The sequence below is a fragment of the Rhinichthys klamathensis genome, unplaced genomic scaffold, assembly GCF_029890125.1.
Source record: "Rhinichthys klamathensis goyatoka isolate OS25496 unplaced genomic scaffold, OSU_Roscu_1.1 h1tg000376l_1, whole genome shotgun sequence".
NCBI lineage: Eukaryota > Metazoa > Chordata > Actinopteri > Cypriniformes > Leuciscidae > Rhinichthys > Rhinichthys klamathensis.
The window spans coordinates 266576-281771 of NW_026606883.1; the positions used below are offsets into that span (position 1 = coordinate 266576).

The window sequence follows — 15196 nt, forward strand, 5'->3', positions numbered from 1 at the left end:
TGACCCTAGTAAACTTTTTTACGTAGCTGTGCTAGTTTTATATATTTTGTATCACTCCATGGTTTCTCTCTTCTCGCATTAAAAAATAATTTCAACTTAATATTTAATGTCTACTTATTTATTTATCTGGTAAGTAGCCTTGTAAATGAGATAATGTACAACAAACAAAATAAACCCTATTAGGATGAAACAAGACCCCTTCTCTTCGGTTGACTGTACTTTGTCACTTTCCATTGGCCATACAGAAACAGTCCAGAGAGGAAATGTGTGTATAGTGTGTTTTTTAATATGTATTCAGATGGCGTGGTGAGACTGGTAGACGGTGATAACCCATGGGAAGGTCGTCTGGAAGTATATCACTCCGGGGACTGGGGCACAGTGTGCGATGACAGCTGGACGGAGCAGCATGCGCAGGTGGTCTGCAGACAGCTGGGATTCAGGTGCTATTCTTTAATTCTCCAGTAGCTGTGAATATACAGTAGAATATACAAGAAATCCCTAAAGTTAGGAAAACCCATATTATGACTATTAGGATTTGTTTTGCAAATGGCTGTAGGGGATTAGTAATTAAAAAATCTCTTAGAAGTGTCCTACTCAACAATAGTGAGTGTCCAATGTGGGTGTCCACATTCTCTATATGTTCTATATGCATACATAAAGAATTTTGTGGGAGATTTTCAAGTGGCTATTGGGGATTTATCATGAGTGTGTATGTCCATGTAGGGGCGGTGCGGAGGTCGCACCCTCTGGCGCGTTTGGAGAAGGAACGGGGCTGATTCTGCTGGACGATGTGGAGTGTGAGGGGAGTGAGAGCTCTTTGCTGGAGTGCAAACATAGCGTGTGGGGTCGACACGATTGCTCTCATAGCGAAGATGTTGGAATACGCTGCCACAGGGTAGAAAACAATGAGGTCCCGCTGGCTCCAGAAAGTACTGGTAAGTTATCTCGAATATACTAAAATACGCTTCAGTGTGCATGAGTAGGGCTTTGTGTGAGGTACAGATGTGTTTTGCTGATAGACTTCTCTGTCTGTGCCGTTTTGACCCCTTCTGAAATTCACAGGGGTTTTAAATGTCATTTGTTGACAGAGGCCAGGAATAAACGCGGCCATTGTAGTTTACCAAGCACTCGCTTTTATTGATAAAAAGTTCCATTTGAATTTCAATAATGTATTGTGTAGCACTTGGCGACCACAACACTACCTTTGACATTTTACTGTGTAGTATTAGACAAACATGATTTTTTTGTATCCCCAAACAAACACCATTTCAATTTAAACTCCATTATTATATAACATCACTGCTCTTTTTGCTCCCAGCCTGTGACATTTTGGATATGTTTGAAAAGGTATGTTTGAAATATAAGGTACGAAAGACAAGGTTGTTGTTGGAACAATGTTGAATGTTCCGTCAGTGTTTCTGTGACTGTGATAAAACATGACAAAGTTTGTCAGAATGAGAAAATTCATGATTTTATTGGATCTAAAAGGTCATACAATGTCTCTTTTTATAATAAAAAAATGTTAGAGCCTTTGATGTAACATTTGAGTTTCCACCTTAGAGGGGAAAAAATGAAATGGTACTATAATTGTGACTTTATTTTAAATAACGGATACTTTTTACACTACCCTTTAAACGTTTGGGCTAAGTAATTTTTATTTTTTAAGAAATTAATACTTGTATTTAGCAAGGACACATTAAATTGAATAGAAGTGTCAGTAATAATATTTATAATGTTACTTAGAATGTTAAAAGATTTCAATTTCAAATAAATGCTGTTCTTTTGAACAGTCTTTTCATCAAAGAATCCTGGAAAAAAATTTATCAAGGTTTCCCCAAATATATTAAGCAGATAATAATAAGATCTATTTTTTGAGCAGCAAATCAGCATATGATGATTTCTGAAGGATCATGTGACACTGAAGACTGGAGTAATGATGCTGAATATTCAGCTTAAAAAGGGAAAAAAGTCGGTACACCATGGCTCCAAAAAAACTCACACACAGGTGGTAACGTTTGGAGCACGTAGGCTCTTCATCAGACAATTAAAAGTTAAACACACCACGCCATTATACTCACAGGTGCTATGCGCTATGCTCTATGCTCTTGCTCTAAACCGGTCTGATAAAATAGACGCTTGATGTTGAAAATCACTCTCTTTACTACAAATACGACGTATGCGACTGAATTGAGAAATAGGTAAAGAACATTTTAATGACTCAGGATGGTAAGATGTACCATGCAACAATGTGTTGCGATCAGTAGGTTTTCGATACAAGCTTGTCTCAAGACCAGATACAGACTTGATAACGAACACATCTAAAAAGTTATTTTTTTCTTTATGGAAGTCAATGGTGAATTTCAGTGCACTGCAGTTATTATGAACCAGTTTTTGTGAAAATCTAACAACTCAGACACAGTACCATTCCATACAATTCGGCTTTGCCATCACAGGAATAAATTCAAATATAATTTTAACATTAAGAAATCGTACTGCCTCCAAACTTCTGAATGGTAGTGTATATAACAATGTGGGTTTTTTTATTTATACATTTTTTATTTTACAATTGCATCTTTATTTCTCATAATTGATCTCATAATATTCACCTTATATGCTGTAATTATGGCTTTATGTTTCACAATGTAACTTAATATCTCAAAATGCGACTTTACCTCTTTAAATTTTATTCTAAACTTTATCCCACAATTAACAGAGGGCAGAAACAGGCTTCCATGTTAAAGTGAATATTTACTGATGAAAAAAAAAAACATCCAAAAAAATCAGCATAAAATGTAAATCATAAAAGTGGACTAACAAGCTAATGTTGAACGTATTTGTTTCCTGTCTGTCCTCGGATCTCTTCCTTCTTACCTTTTTATTTTTACAGATAATAAACTGCACAAAGCTGAATATACAATATACACAGCCTAACCAAAAAAGTCGCTGTTTGGATTTAAATAGGCAAATGCTTAAGAGTCAATGATTGGATCATTATTGCAGTGATCATTATGTTTCTAGCATGTTATATGTTTGGCAACAGTTCTTCTAACCCTAATTAATGGAGTGTGTAGCTTTTCATTTCTTAAACAACCATGTAGCAAGACACATCATGACCAAAAATGTATGCACCTCTTGATGAAAAATAACATCACCACATTTATTTCCATCAAACAGTGTATCAATATTTGGTCAATATCTTGTATTGACAATGCAAGAGTCAAGCACTCTGTAAAGTCTCCTCCAGCACATCCCAAAGACTTTCAATGTCTTCCCTCCCAACCGTTCTTTCACAGTTTGAGCCTGATGAATCTTGACATTGTCATCCTGGAATATGGTCATGATGTGTCTTCCTACAAAAACTACACACTCCATCAATCAGGGTTAGAAGAACTGTTGCCACACATACACCATGCTAAAAAAATAATAATCATTGCAATAATGATCCAATCATTGACTCATTTGCCTATTTAAATCCAAACAGGGACTTTTTTTTTTTTGGCCAGGCAATGCACTAGGGGGAGCTATACTGTAACTCCTGTTTATTAGCTAAATGTTGTTTACTAGCTGGTATTAGTTACTAGGTGAACAACCACCCTTGCTTCTCATTAAACCATTTACTAATGATTTAAGTGCTGCACGTAGCTCACGGCAGCGCAGGGTGTATAGCAATGGGTTAATGCCTGAATTCAGCAGACATAGAGTACTGCAGAAAGCAAATGCCCTTTTCTGTGGTTTTGAAAGCTCTGTCGTAACAACATCTGTCATCATGAAGGAAAGGACAGGCAGCCAGCACACCAACAGAATCAGAATTATACAGCTAAAAGTCTTTGCCAAATGGATGTCAATGCGCATGCGTGCTAGCCCTGGATGTTCAACGTTCATGTTGGCTTCATGTTGGTGGGCCCACCACACAATCAAGGCATAGGCTACCAGTATGAGGACGAGCACCACCAACACAAGACAGGCAAAGAATGCAAGGTAGTTACGATCCACGTACGGAAAGAGATGGGACTGCGAGCACGATAGACAAGTCTGACAACTCCAGCCCATCAGAGGAAGGAGGGAAATGAGGGCAGCCAAGGGCCATAATGTCAGAATTCCCACCAAGGCTCTTTTCCGTGTCAGCTGCATCTTGTAGGTAATAGGCTTGTAGATGGCGTGATAGCGGTCTACTGCCATCAAAAGCAGACTTCCAACCGAGCCCGTAAACGCCATGGTCACGCCACTCAGCTGAAGCAGATACTTTGTTCTCGGAAAAGAGTCGTCCTGTTTAAAAAGGTGGAAATCCAGGAAGGTGATGGTGAAACAGCAGCTGGCAATGGTGTCAGCTAGTGCCAAGCTGCCCATAAACTGGTATGACGGATGTCGCCTCAGGTTCCCAGAGCTGGCTATGACAACCAGAACAAGCACATTGACCAGGAGGCTGAAGGGTGCGATCATGAGACAGATCGTGCCAATGGCCACCTTCTCTGTGCTGCTTAGCACCATGTAGATATTTGTGCAGTTTGTCATTTTAGTGATAAATCTGTTTGCTTGCAGCTAAATCTGTGGAAAAACCGTGTTCATTATCATTTTAGATTTACACAATTTGCTAATGCAGTTATTTTGTAGTATTACTCACCTGTACGAATCCGTTATAAAATGTGTTTGTTCCTTGTTGTCACTTCTAACCCATTATAGCATGTTACACAGAAAGGAAGTAAGGGAGAAAAAAAAGCCAACATAGCCATTTCCTTTGTGGTTTTGAAATCCGAGGCCAAGCATCTGCAATTTTAATCTCTTAACTAACTGCCTACACACATTAATAATAATAATTATTATTACCATGATTATCATTATTATTATAAGTGTATGTGTATTTAGAGCTAGACAGATAGATAGATAGACAGACAGACAGATAGACAGACAGATAGACAGATCGATAGACAGACAGACAGACAGACAGACAGACAGATAGATAGATAGATAGATAGATAGATAGACAGACAGACAGACAGACAGACAGACAGACAGACAGACAGACAGACAGACAGACAGACAGACAGACAGACAGAGACAGACAGATTTAAATCCATGTTTAGATGCCTCTTACGTTATGTGGTGATTAGTGTGGTTTTCAATATGAAGGCTTACATTTTCAGACACTGACATTGTATTCATGTGTGTGTGCAGTCTGTTGAAAAATCTATTTTATTTGTTTGACTATTTAAGATTTTGACATGAAATGCACAACAAATTTTACTTTTGGAATGTGACATATTTTTGAGTAAAATATTCATAAGCACAATGAAGCGCAGGACTTTATTCCTTTAGGAATTGATTGGATTGTGAAAGTAGGGGCGTAGACATTGCAGATTGAAAGGAGGGGTTGAAAAATAAGAGATGTTAAAGACGCTAGCTGAAAAAGAAAGATGCTTTTTTTCTGGAGTAAAATTATGCACTGATGAATACAGTAAGACCATGATTGTATATTAAGAAAGTAATTAAGGCCCATTTAGATGTCCTGAGGACACTATGAATTGCTTAAAGTCCCCCTGTAGTCAATCATTTTATCCCTTTAAACTTATCTTTGATTACCAAAATGACACATTTAACCGTTTTTTTCCTTGAAAAAAATTCCCCATACCTTAAAATAGTTTGAATGTAACTCAGGGATCAAACAAACGTGACTGGTTACAAATCGTCAGAAACACCAGCGATTTCAAAACGCGTTTTTGAGACTGTCTTTGGTTCATTGCAGTTTCATGAATTTACACATGGTTTGTCTCAAAGCGTATTAAAAACACCACAATGGCATATAAACAACATTAAACAATTGATTTTAACCACAGGGGGACTTAAACTGAAACCTTAATATGAGGCCTTTACACTGACTGTTAAAACCATGTGTGTTGTGCACGTCATGTTGTGGTTTAAGCTACACAGCTAACAGATCGGATGTGGTCCTTCAGTCTGGAATCAAATGAATTTATTCAATCATTTCTGTCTTTCAGTTTATTCCATCCACGTACTGGAACTGCCTACATCATAATAAGCTTAAATGGAAAATTACTTCCTTCACTTGTGGGGATATATATATATATATATATATATATATATACTGTGTGTGTATATATATATATATATATATATATATATATATATATATATTTTTTTCATATATTTTTAAAAAGATGCAGAGTACTCCAAGTGACAAAATCTAAGTTTCTATTTTGCTTGCTTTTCTGTGGTTTCAGGACCTCTGGTACGATTGGCAGGTGGCGACAATAGAAAAGAGGGCAGAGTGGAGGTGTTTCTTAACGGAGAGTGGGGAAGTGTCTGTGATTATGGCTGGAATGATGTCAATGCTGTTGTCGTCTGCAGACAGCTTGGATTCACGTAGGGAACCATTTGCAACATCTTAGCTCTAAAGCATCTCATAATCAGTACCGTGGAATATGATTCATTATCATTCCTCAGTCATGATGAATGGAGATAAGAATAAGTCTTTAAATGTTTTTATACTCTCTATGGCAGTGGGGTGTCAAAAGCGCGGCCGATGGGTTATTTCGGAGCAGGGAAGGGGACCGTCCATCTGACCAATGTGAGGTGCACTGGGAAGGAGTCGTTCCTCGGAGAATGCCCTTCTAAAGGACAAGACAGCCACGCTTGTAAGCACGGACAGGATGCAGGTGTAGCGTGTGATTATTTGCCGGAGCCAGAGGCTGACATAGCAGTGGTGGGCACACACACCTGCGGTTTGAGAGCTGGCGCTGAGAGACGCAGCAAGAGAATTGTGGGTGGATACAAATCTCTCAGGTAATCACATTTTTACTGCTGTGGAATCAGTTCTACAACACATGTCGTGGATATTTTTCAAAATGGATTGCAAATACAAGTACAAGTAAGTAAATACAAGCAAATACATACTACACTCTTAGAAAAAGGTTAAATTAGGTTCTATACAAAACCCTATGGATTTTGACTCCATTTTAAAGGACCCTTTATGCCCAAAAAGGTTCTATTTAGGAGAAATGCCTTAAAATATTGCATTTTTAACAGGTTATTTCATGATGAAGTATGTTTACAAGTCGTTTAATTCATAAAATGTAATTAAAATTAAAAATTAATTGAAACAAAATGAATTAAAACTAAATTCATTAAATTATCCCATGATGGGAACCCCTAAAAGGTTCTATATATATGTGAAGCGCTTGACAGAACCCTTTAATGTTCTATATAGAACCTTTTCTTCAAAGAGTGTAGTTAAAGAGTTAAATGAAATTGTAAAAATGATATTTCTTTCTCTCAGCTTTCCAGATCCCCTCATCTGCAATTGGTCAGTTAAATAGATAATCCCACCCTAAACTCACGACATTGCAGTGTTGTTATTGATAACTAAAATGAAAACTATTAAAAATCACTTTTGGTCATTGAAATAAAATAACATTTAAATATCGAAATTTATGGAAACTTTAATATTGTCTTTGGCAACAAACTGAAATAAATTTAATTAAAGTTTAAGTTAAAATACTAACATTACTAAAACTGAAATAAAAATAAATTAAAGCTAAATGGAAAATAAAAATAAAGCTAATTTAAAATGTGAATAAATACTATAATAGTATTTAATACTATAACACTAAAATAACACTGTACCACTGGTTAAGCGAGTGTTGCTGTTTTTATAGTGCCACAAACCCTCAGTGTTTACACTTTTGGGGAAAGCTAACCTACAAATAGCTTATTTATGGTTGTCTCTACAGATTAAGGTATAAGGTATAAAAAAAATTACATGCTTCACTTTTGAATGATTTTTAATTGATAAAATACAATTCTGACACCCTACTTCTTCCCAAATGAATATGACAGTGTCTATTTCTTGACCTCATCCAGTGTGTGTGTGTGTGTCCCGCAGGGGTGACTGGCCCTGGCAGGCGTCCCTGTGGCTCAGATCTCAGTCTAAAGGGAATCAGCCTCTGTGCGGAGCGACTCTCATCAACTCCTGCTGGCTGCTCACTGCAGCTCACTGCTTTAAACGGTAAGAGAGACACTTGCTGGACATCAGTGGTACTAACTGCTATGTCTGGGCTCTTCAGCTATAACCTCAAGGGCCAATTTCGACTCTATAATCATTTTTAACTGATTGATTTTGATTAAATCATTGAAACTGCAAAAATAAGAAACACTCTGCAATCATGAAAATTATAAAGCACAATCTGCACTGCGAAGTACAAAATATTTTCAGGACAAGGGAATGCTCATTTTTCTTCACTGGCAGACTTAAAGGATTAGTTCACTTTTAAAAAAAACTTTTGCTGATAATTTACTCACCCCCATGTCATCCAAATGTCCATGTCTTTCTTTCTTCAGTCGAAAAGAAAAAGGTTTTTGATGAAAACATTCCAGGATTTTTCTCCATATAATGCACTTTACTGGGCACCAAACGGTTCAAGGTCCAAAAGACAGTTTCAGTGCAAACTGCAAACTGTTCAAATGGCTTTAAACGACACCAGACGATGAATAAGGGTCTTATCAAGCGAAACGATCGCTCATTTAAAAAATAAATAACAAAGTTTAAGTTTTATAAGCTCAAATGCTCGCCTTGCTCTGTTCTGTGTGACTCTCCTGTTCGAACTCGTTCATCAAAATGAACGAATCTTTTTCCGAGTCAATTCGTTCATTTCGTTCGTTAAATGAACCAAATGACTCGAAAAAAGATTTGTTCATTTTGATGGACGAGTTCGAACAGGAGAGTCACGAACGTGCATCACAGAACAGAGCAAGGTGAGCATTTGAAATTATTAAACTTAAACTTTGTTATTTATTTTTGAAATGAGCGATCGTTTCGCTTGATAAGACCATTATTCATCGTCTGGAATCGTTTAAAGCCCTTTGAACAGTTTGCAGTTTGCACTGAAACTGTCTTTTGGACCTTGAACCGTTTGGTACCCAGCAAAGTGCATTATATGGAGAAAAATCCTGGAATGTTTTCATCAAAAACCTTAATCTTTTCGACTGAAGAAAGAAAGACATGGACATCTTGGATGACATGGGGGTGAGTAAATTATCAGCAAAAGTTTTTTTTAAAGTGAACTAATCCTTTAATGATTTAATGTACAGTTCTAAATGAAATAAAATCTCCCTATGTGGGTTGAATATATGGGCTTTAACAGTTAAATTTTCTTTAGTTCCCTAATTTGTCTTAAAATGGCTAAAAATCTGATAATTATTCTGAAAAATGTTTGTTGCCCCTCAGATTTTTGGTCCGCAATAAATGTAGTTGAAGAACACTGGCATGTGTATTTCAGATGTCATCTGGCACAAATACATTAAAAAAAGTTTTCATTTACATATAAAAACTTTCTAAAGCTTTATTTACCAACACACAAACTACTAATTGTAATACCAAATATATGTATTTTACACTACTGTTATTTTTTTTTAAATTTATAAATTAATACTTTTATTCCGCACGGATCCATTAAATGAATCAAAAGTGACAGTAAAGGCAAGGCAAGGCACTTTTATTTATAGAGCACGTTTAAAACACCCACTGCTGACCAAAATGCTCTACAATCACTTCAGACAATAAAATACATAAATACATAACCAAACAGGAAACACACACAAATTCATAAAAAGATGTGGCGAAATCATGCAGTCTGTGATGGACAGATTGATAACGGCAGGAAATCCAAACATTCGCCTATCATTCATCAACCTCAAATATGGCTTATCACTTGAAACAATTGTACAAGTCTGCTTGCTCTAATGTTAACCGAGATAAATGTGCGCTATTATTAGACGCATAAGTGTTTGTGTGAGTGCTGCATTACACACAGGCACCGGCACCATTGCCTTTAACTTAAAATACTCCATCATATTTGGTCATTCAGATAAGAGGAATGCAAACTGTAAAGGGTCTACTTTTGTAAAATAATGAAAACAATCAGGATTCGCTTTCTGACGTATTGGTCTCAGTCACGTCCCAAAACGAACCGAAACTCAGTGGATACTTGCCTCACAGACATGAGAAATATGTCTATAGAAAGCTTGAAATATCTACTTTTAAATAAACCAAATTCAAATGGAAAATAAATATTCTCTGATTATGTAATCCGTATGGCAGCTAGGCGTGTCCACTAGCTACTGCGGAGATGACGAGTCAGCATCGTGACTTAATCTCTGCGGGCCAAAAACACAGAAAACATTATCAATAAATTATTAAAATGTTTAGACAGTCTCCTCCGTTTGTTTTTACGACACACTCATAATCATCACTATTGCCGGTGGGCTGTGGCAAGCTTTATGAGTGTGTTTGAGCGCTGGTTAGGCTATGTAATATATAGCCTAGGCAATAAGGCTCGTTTGATTAATGGCTTATTAATATAAATGCACGATTAGTTGACTAATCGCTTAAACGAACGACTACTAGTCGACTAGAAAAATCTTTAGAATCTTTAATCTATAAATTGTCATAATATTTCACAATATTACAGTTTTTTTATTTTTAGTAAAATAAATGTAGCCTCTGTGAGCATAAGATATTTTTTTCATTAACAATAAACAAATCTTACTGACCACAAACGTTTGAGCGGTAGTGCATGAATTTATGTAGCAGTGGAAAGACTGAAATGGCAGTACATCACCTGTAATATGAATGAATGTCTTGATTCTACAGGTTTGGCAGTGATGCTTCACGGTACGTGGTGAAGCTCGGGGATTATCACACGCGGGAACAGGATGATTTTGAACGTGTGCTCTCTCCAGAGCGCATAGAGGTGCACAGGAAGTACCGAACGGAGAGCTGGGAGCATGACGTGGCTCTGGTCCGGCTGAAGGGCGCCGAGGGGAAGTGCGTGGCCTTTAACCCTCATACTAACGCCGCCTGCCTGCCTGCACCTGGCAGCAAGTGGGGCAAGAGACCTGCGTCTTGTGTCATCACTGGCTGGGGAATGACAGGTAATGTTGGGTTGTTCTTACATGGGCACAATATTGGCAGGTCATGAAATGAAACACACACACACACACACACACACACACACACACACACACACACACACACACACATATGTATACATATACACTCAAAAGTTTGGATTCTTTAAGATTTTTTGGTAACACTTTATTTTGATGGTCCCTTTTGAACATTCTGTGAACTGTAAGTAACGTTACACCTATGTGTCAACTAACTCTCATTAGAGTATTAGTAGATTGTCTGCTTAATATCTGCTAACTCTTTATTTTGTTGCTCCCCAACAGATATTCTACTGACTATAAGTAACTTTGCAACTACATGTCAAACTTATTCTAACACTAGCCTTACCAGTCTACTAATACTCTACTAACACTCTAGTCTCTTATGTACACCAAGGCAATATTTATTTTATAAAAATACAGTTATATTATGACGTATTATTACAATTTAAAACAATTGTTTTCTATTTTTAATAGATTTTAAAATGTAAATTATTCCTGTGATGGCAGAGCTGAATTTTCAGCATCATTACTCCAGTCTTCAGAGTCACATGATCCTTCAGAAATCATTCTAATATGCTGATTTGGTGTTTAAGAAACATTTCTTATAATTATCATTGTTGAAAATCTGTCCTGCTTTATATAAAGGCTATATATATATATATATGTGTGTGTGTGTGTGTGTATATATATATATATATATATATATATATACTGTATATATATTGTGTCTTATTGTGCACGATTCATCAATCCATGTTATAAAATGGATTATCTTTTTATAACAAATATCTTCTTTTGTTTGGAACAACATGAAGGACAGAAATGTCATTTTGGGGTAACTGTTCCTTTAAATGTGCTGCAAATGGTGTCTTACCATTTGTTTTCCCCATATTTTTCAGACACTGAGCATCCCAGCACTCTTCTTCAGGCCTGGGTTCCTCTTCTGCCCTCGTGGCAATGTAAGAAGCGCTATGGCGAGCGTTTCACAAGCCACGACATGCTGTGTGCGGGCAGCATGACGTCTGACCTGAGAAAGCATGCTGACAGCTGCCAGGGCGACAGCGGGGGTCCGCTAGTGTGTCAGGGCGAGGCAGGGCGCTGGGTACTGACAGGGGTCATTTCCTGGGGTCACGGCTGCGGTGACCCCTCGTACCCAGGTGTGTATTCACGGGTCAGCCGTTACCTGCTCTGGATCGAACAGGTGACACACAGCACCGCCCCTCTTCAGCACTGAAGCACCACTCTCTCGGAAAACCACCCGCCCGTCACACCTCAGAGACCCAGGACTCTATGAAAGGAAAAACAAGAGCCTGAGAGTGTTTAACACCTGCTATATGCTTTCAACACCCTGGATCTTAATTCCTCTGTATTCTATCTGTACAATTCAATTTGGCATCTTTAGCATTTAGAGATTAGGAAGTCTAGAGTCTGGGAAGGTTTTCATTCATCTAGGACACTGTAGAATGACCCGTGTGATGTTAAAGGGACAATTTACCTTTAATAATGTCCGCTCATCATTTACTCACCCTCTAGTTCCAAACCCGTACGAGGGTTAGTAAATGAGGATAACATTTTCATTTTAGTGTGCGACATGTGATTCTACTGTGCATTTAAAATGTTTCTAGCGCCATCCAGAGGCTGCAGTGCATGTTAATGTATGTATTGTCTTTAAAAGCCATCTGATGCAGCTGCCCAGGCCTTCCGCATGGTATAGAATGGTAGCAAAAGCTCTGCAAAAGCAGGTTTGATTTTTATTCTGTGGGGTGGAAGAAAAAGGAATGGATTCTTTTACTATTCTTATTTAACAGAAGGCTTGAACTGCACCTTCGTGGAAACATTTTCAGTGTTGTGGATTAGACAAGTAAAATGAATCACGTAGGCTTTATTAGATTAGCGACAGTCGAAGTGATCTTTAAAGCCATGTGTCTTCTTGTATGTGTCATACATTTAATGCCGTTTTTAAATCATGTACAGTCAATTATGATATTTAACTTTTCAAATTGGCATTCATTTACTATCAATTTTGATGCATTAACATACAGCTCTTGAAGATAAATGACTGTTTGTTTTGTTTGTCACAGTCTAAGTACAAGTTTTAGAATGGCATTTTAGAATCATAATAGCGAATAACCTAATGTGACTTTTCTCTTATTTGTCATGGTGATTTAATACGCGTGTCATTATGTAAAGGTAGTATGGCAATTGATAATGGGGTTTGTCCATTCAAAGGATGAAATCAAGAGGAGTTTCTCATTTCTAATGTGTAGAAAGTGCAAGTTTGTGACTGACTATATTTTGGTTGACAGTCAGTATAATGAGATTTTATTTTGTAGCATCTGTACTTTGTTCTGTGAACTGTGTGTTTTCATCCAGTGGGTGGCGATATTGTGCTGTTTTTTTTTACTCAATTCTGTTCTGTATATAGATTCTAGATTATTCAGTCTGTTTCTTATTTTTAAACCCCTTTTGACTGTTTCTTCACGAATTCCATCAGAATTCCAGGACAGAATTCATGCAAAGAATGACAGATTTTTGTATTTAATTTGAAGAGTAAAAAAGTAAGCAACAAGGGCTCTTTAAAATTCATCATTAAGAGAGGCAATAGGCAAATTTAGGCTATATAAGAAATGACATCACAGATGATGGATGAGAATGTAAAAGCCAAGAGCTTCATATACATCCAATTTTTGTCGTGATTGCACATTTAGATGTGATGAAAATCTGAATAATTATTTCCAGCTGGGTGAAAATAATGTGACATTTAACGTTTCCAAAAATTCAAGGAAGTCTAAATCATGTCCGTTTTTATGTGTGCTCTATTGATGCAACAAATATTCACAGAATCTCTCTCTAAAACACTGTGAGATCTGAAATTACTTCTAAAAAGCCAGTTCTTAACATTAAAAAGTTATATTCAGCCTGCTTCATAATTGATGCATATTGTCGTACAAATTATTCTAATAATCTGATATTGCCTGCTAAATTAGTTAACAGGCATATATTATTCATGTATTCTTAATGTTAGTGGAGCCATGCCTTCCGATGGGGCCGCATATTTTTATGGCAGTTTATTGCTATAAAACCCAGGGCTACACATTAAATGGTGGATTTTCAAGAAATAGGAACAGTTAAGATCTCAAAGCACTACTTCAGTATTTTTGCTTAGAGGGTCTTGTTGGTATGTTCTGGAGATGCATCAAATGGGAACTGGACTGGATCAAGTGCTTCTCCTCTCTGAAGACTAACTTCTGTGTTTGGATGGTGCCTGCTTAGATCTTCAAAAGCCATTTTAGAAGTAAACTACACAGGCCTCGCTCTCAGAACACTGCTTAAAGTGGCCAATCACTGCATCAGAGCTTTGGGACTCTTCATCAAGGGCCGTGATAAGGAGCTCATCTCCCTGACTCTGGAGAGTGTTGATATCTGTTGCATGTCATGCAAGCATCTGTTTGTACGTTGATGATGTTCTCAGTCATTACCAAGTCTTTGAGTTTCTGTAACCCTCTGAATATTTTCATGTGTGACAAGTGCCAAAATAAAGTGACCTCTTCTTGTGGCTTTGGCATTGTATTGCTTCACATGGTTTAATTGTAGGCTATATTTTGATTTATTAAAATACATTTTTGAAGATTATTTCATATTGATTATTAATTTGAATTTGAATTAGATTGTAACAAGACCTATTAAACCACTGCAATAAATGTTTTTGCACTTAAAAAAAAACATGTAAAAAAACATATATATACAGTATATATATATATATATATATATATATATGGACCATTCCACAGAATTGGTGAATTGGTGCAAACTGCTGTCCCACAACCAAGAAACAAGAAAGCATTTAAGTATTAAAATTTTAGATGTTTACTATGATCCTTCTATTATCTATTGAATCCCACAATAATATTTAAAATATAAGTAAGTTTAATATATATAATATCATCATTTATTGGGTACTTTCAATTGGGAGGTGGCTGTCCCGAACCCTAACCCCTAATTTTTTTTTTTAATCATGAAACTTTATGTAAAAAAATGTGTCCCGCATATTTACGTCACTACCGAAATAGTGTGTGTGTGTTTTAGTCCATTGGCTGAGACTGATTTTAACAGCACCCCTACATTTTTGATCAGGAAATATTCCTGTGTGCCTCTCTCTCATAGCCTCTCTTTCATTGTAGATAGTTACATCATTTTGAGGGAAATGTGTTCAAAAGTCTGAAAATCTGTGTGT

General features: G+C 36.9%; 2 protein-coding genes across 3 annotated transcripts in view; one reads left to right on the forward strand and one right to left on the reverse strand.

Moving 5' to 3' along the window:
• Positions 1-13689, forward strand: part of si:ch73-127m5.1 (neurotrypsin) — a 43697-nt gene extending 30008 nt beyond the window's left edge. For both annotated transcript variants that reach the window (XM_056233696.1, XM_056233694.1), the window contains exons 9-15: positions 299-440; positions 724-935; positions 6237-6378; positions 6517-6798; positions 7898-8020; positions 10664-10944; positions 11862-13689. In XM_056233696.1, coding sequence (XP_056089671.1) covers positions 299-440; positions 724-935; positions 6237-6378; positions 6517-6798; positions 7898-8020; positions 10664-10944; positions 11862-12196 — 1517 coding nt within the window. In that variant the 3' untranslated portion in view covers positions 12197-13689. The remainder of the gene's footprint in view (positions 1-298; positions 441-723; positions 936-6236; positions 6379-6516; positions 6799-7897; positions 8021-10663; positions 10945-11861) is intronic.
• Positions 3448-4769, reverse strand: LOC130069685 (cannabinoid receptor 2). Its single transcript, XM_056233735.1, has 2 exons — positions 4622-4769; positions 3448-4545 (listed from the first exon to the last, which is right to left on the reverse strand). The coding sequence occupies exon 2, from the start codon at positions 4510-4512 to the stop codon at positions 3571-3573; it is 942 nt and encodes a 313-aa protein (XP_056089710.1). The 5' UTR covers positions 4513-4545; positions 4622-4769; the 3' UTR covers positions 3448-3570.
• Positions 13690-15196: the final 1507 nt, after the last annotated feature.

What these genes read in the sequence shown, in the direction of transcription:
- LOC130069685 (XM_056233735.1), bottom strand. Translation starts at nt 4,512, where the DNA reads ATGACAAACTGCACAAATATCTACATGGTGCTAAGCAGCACAGAGAAG.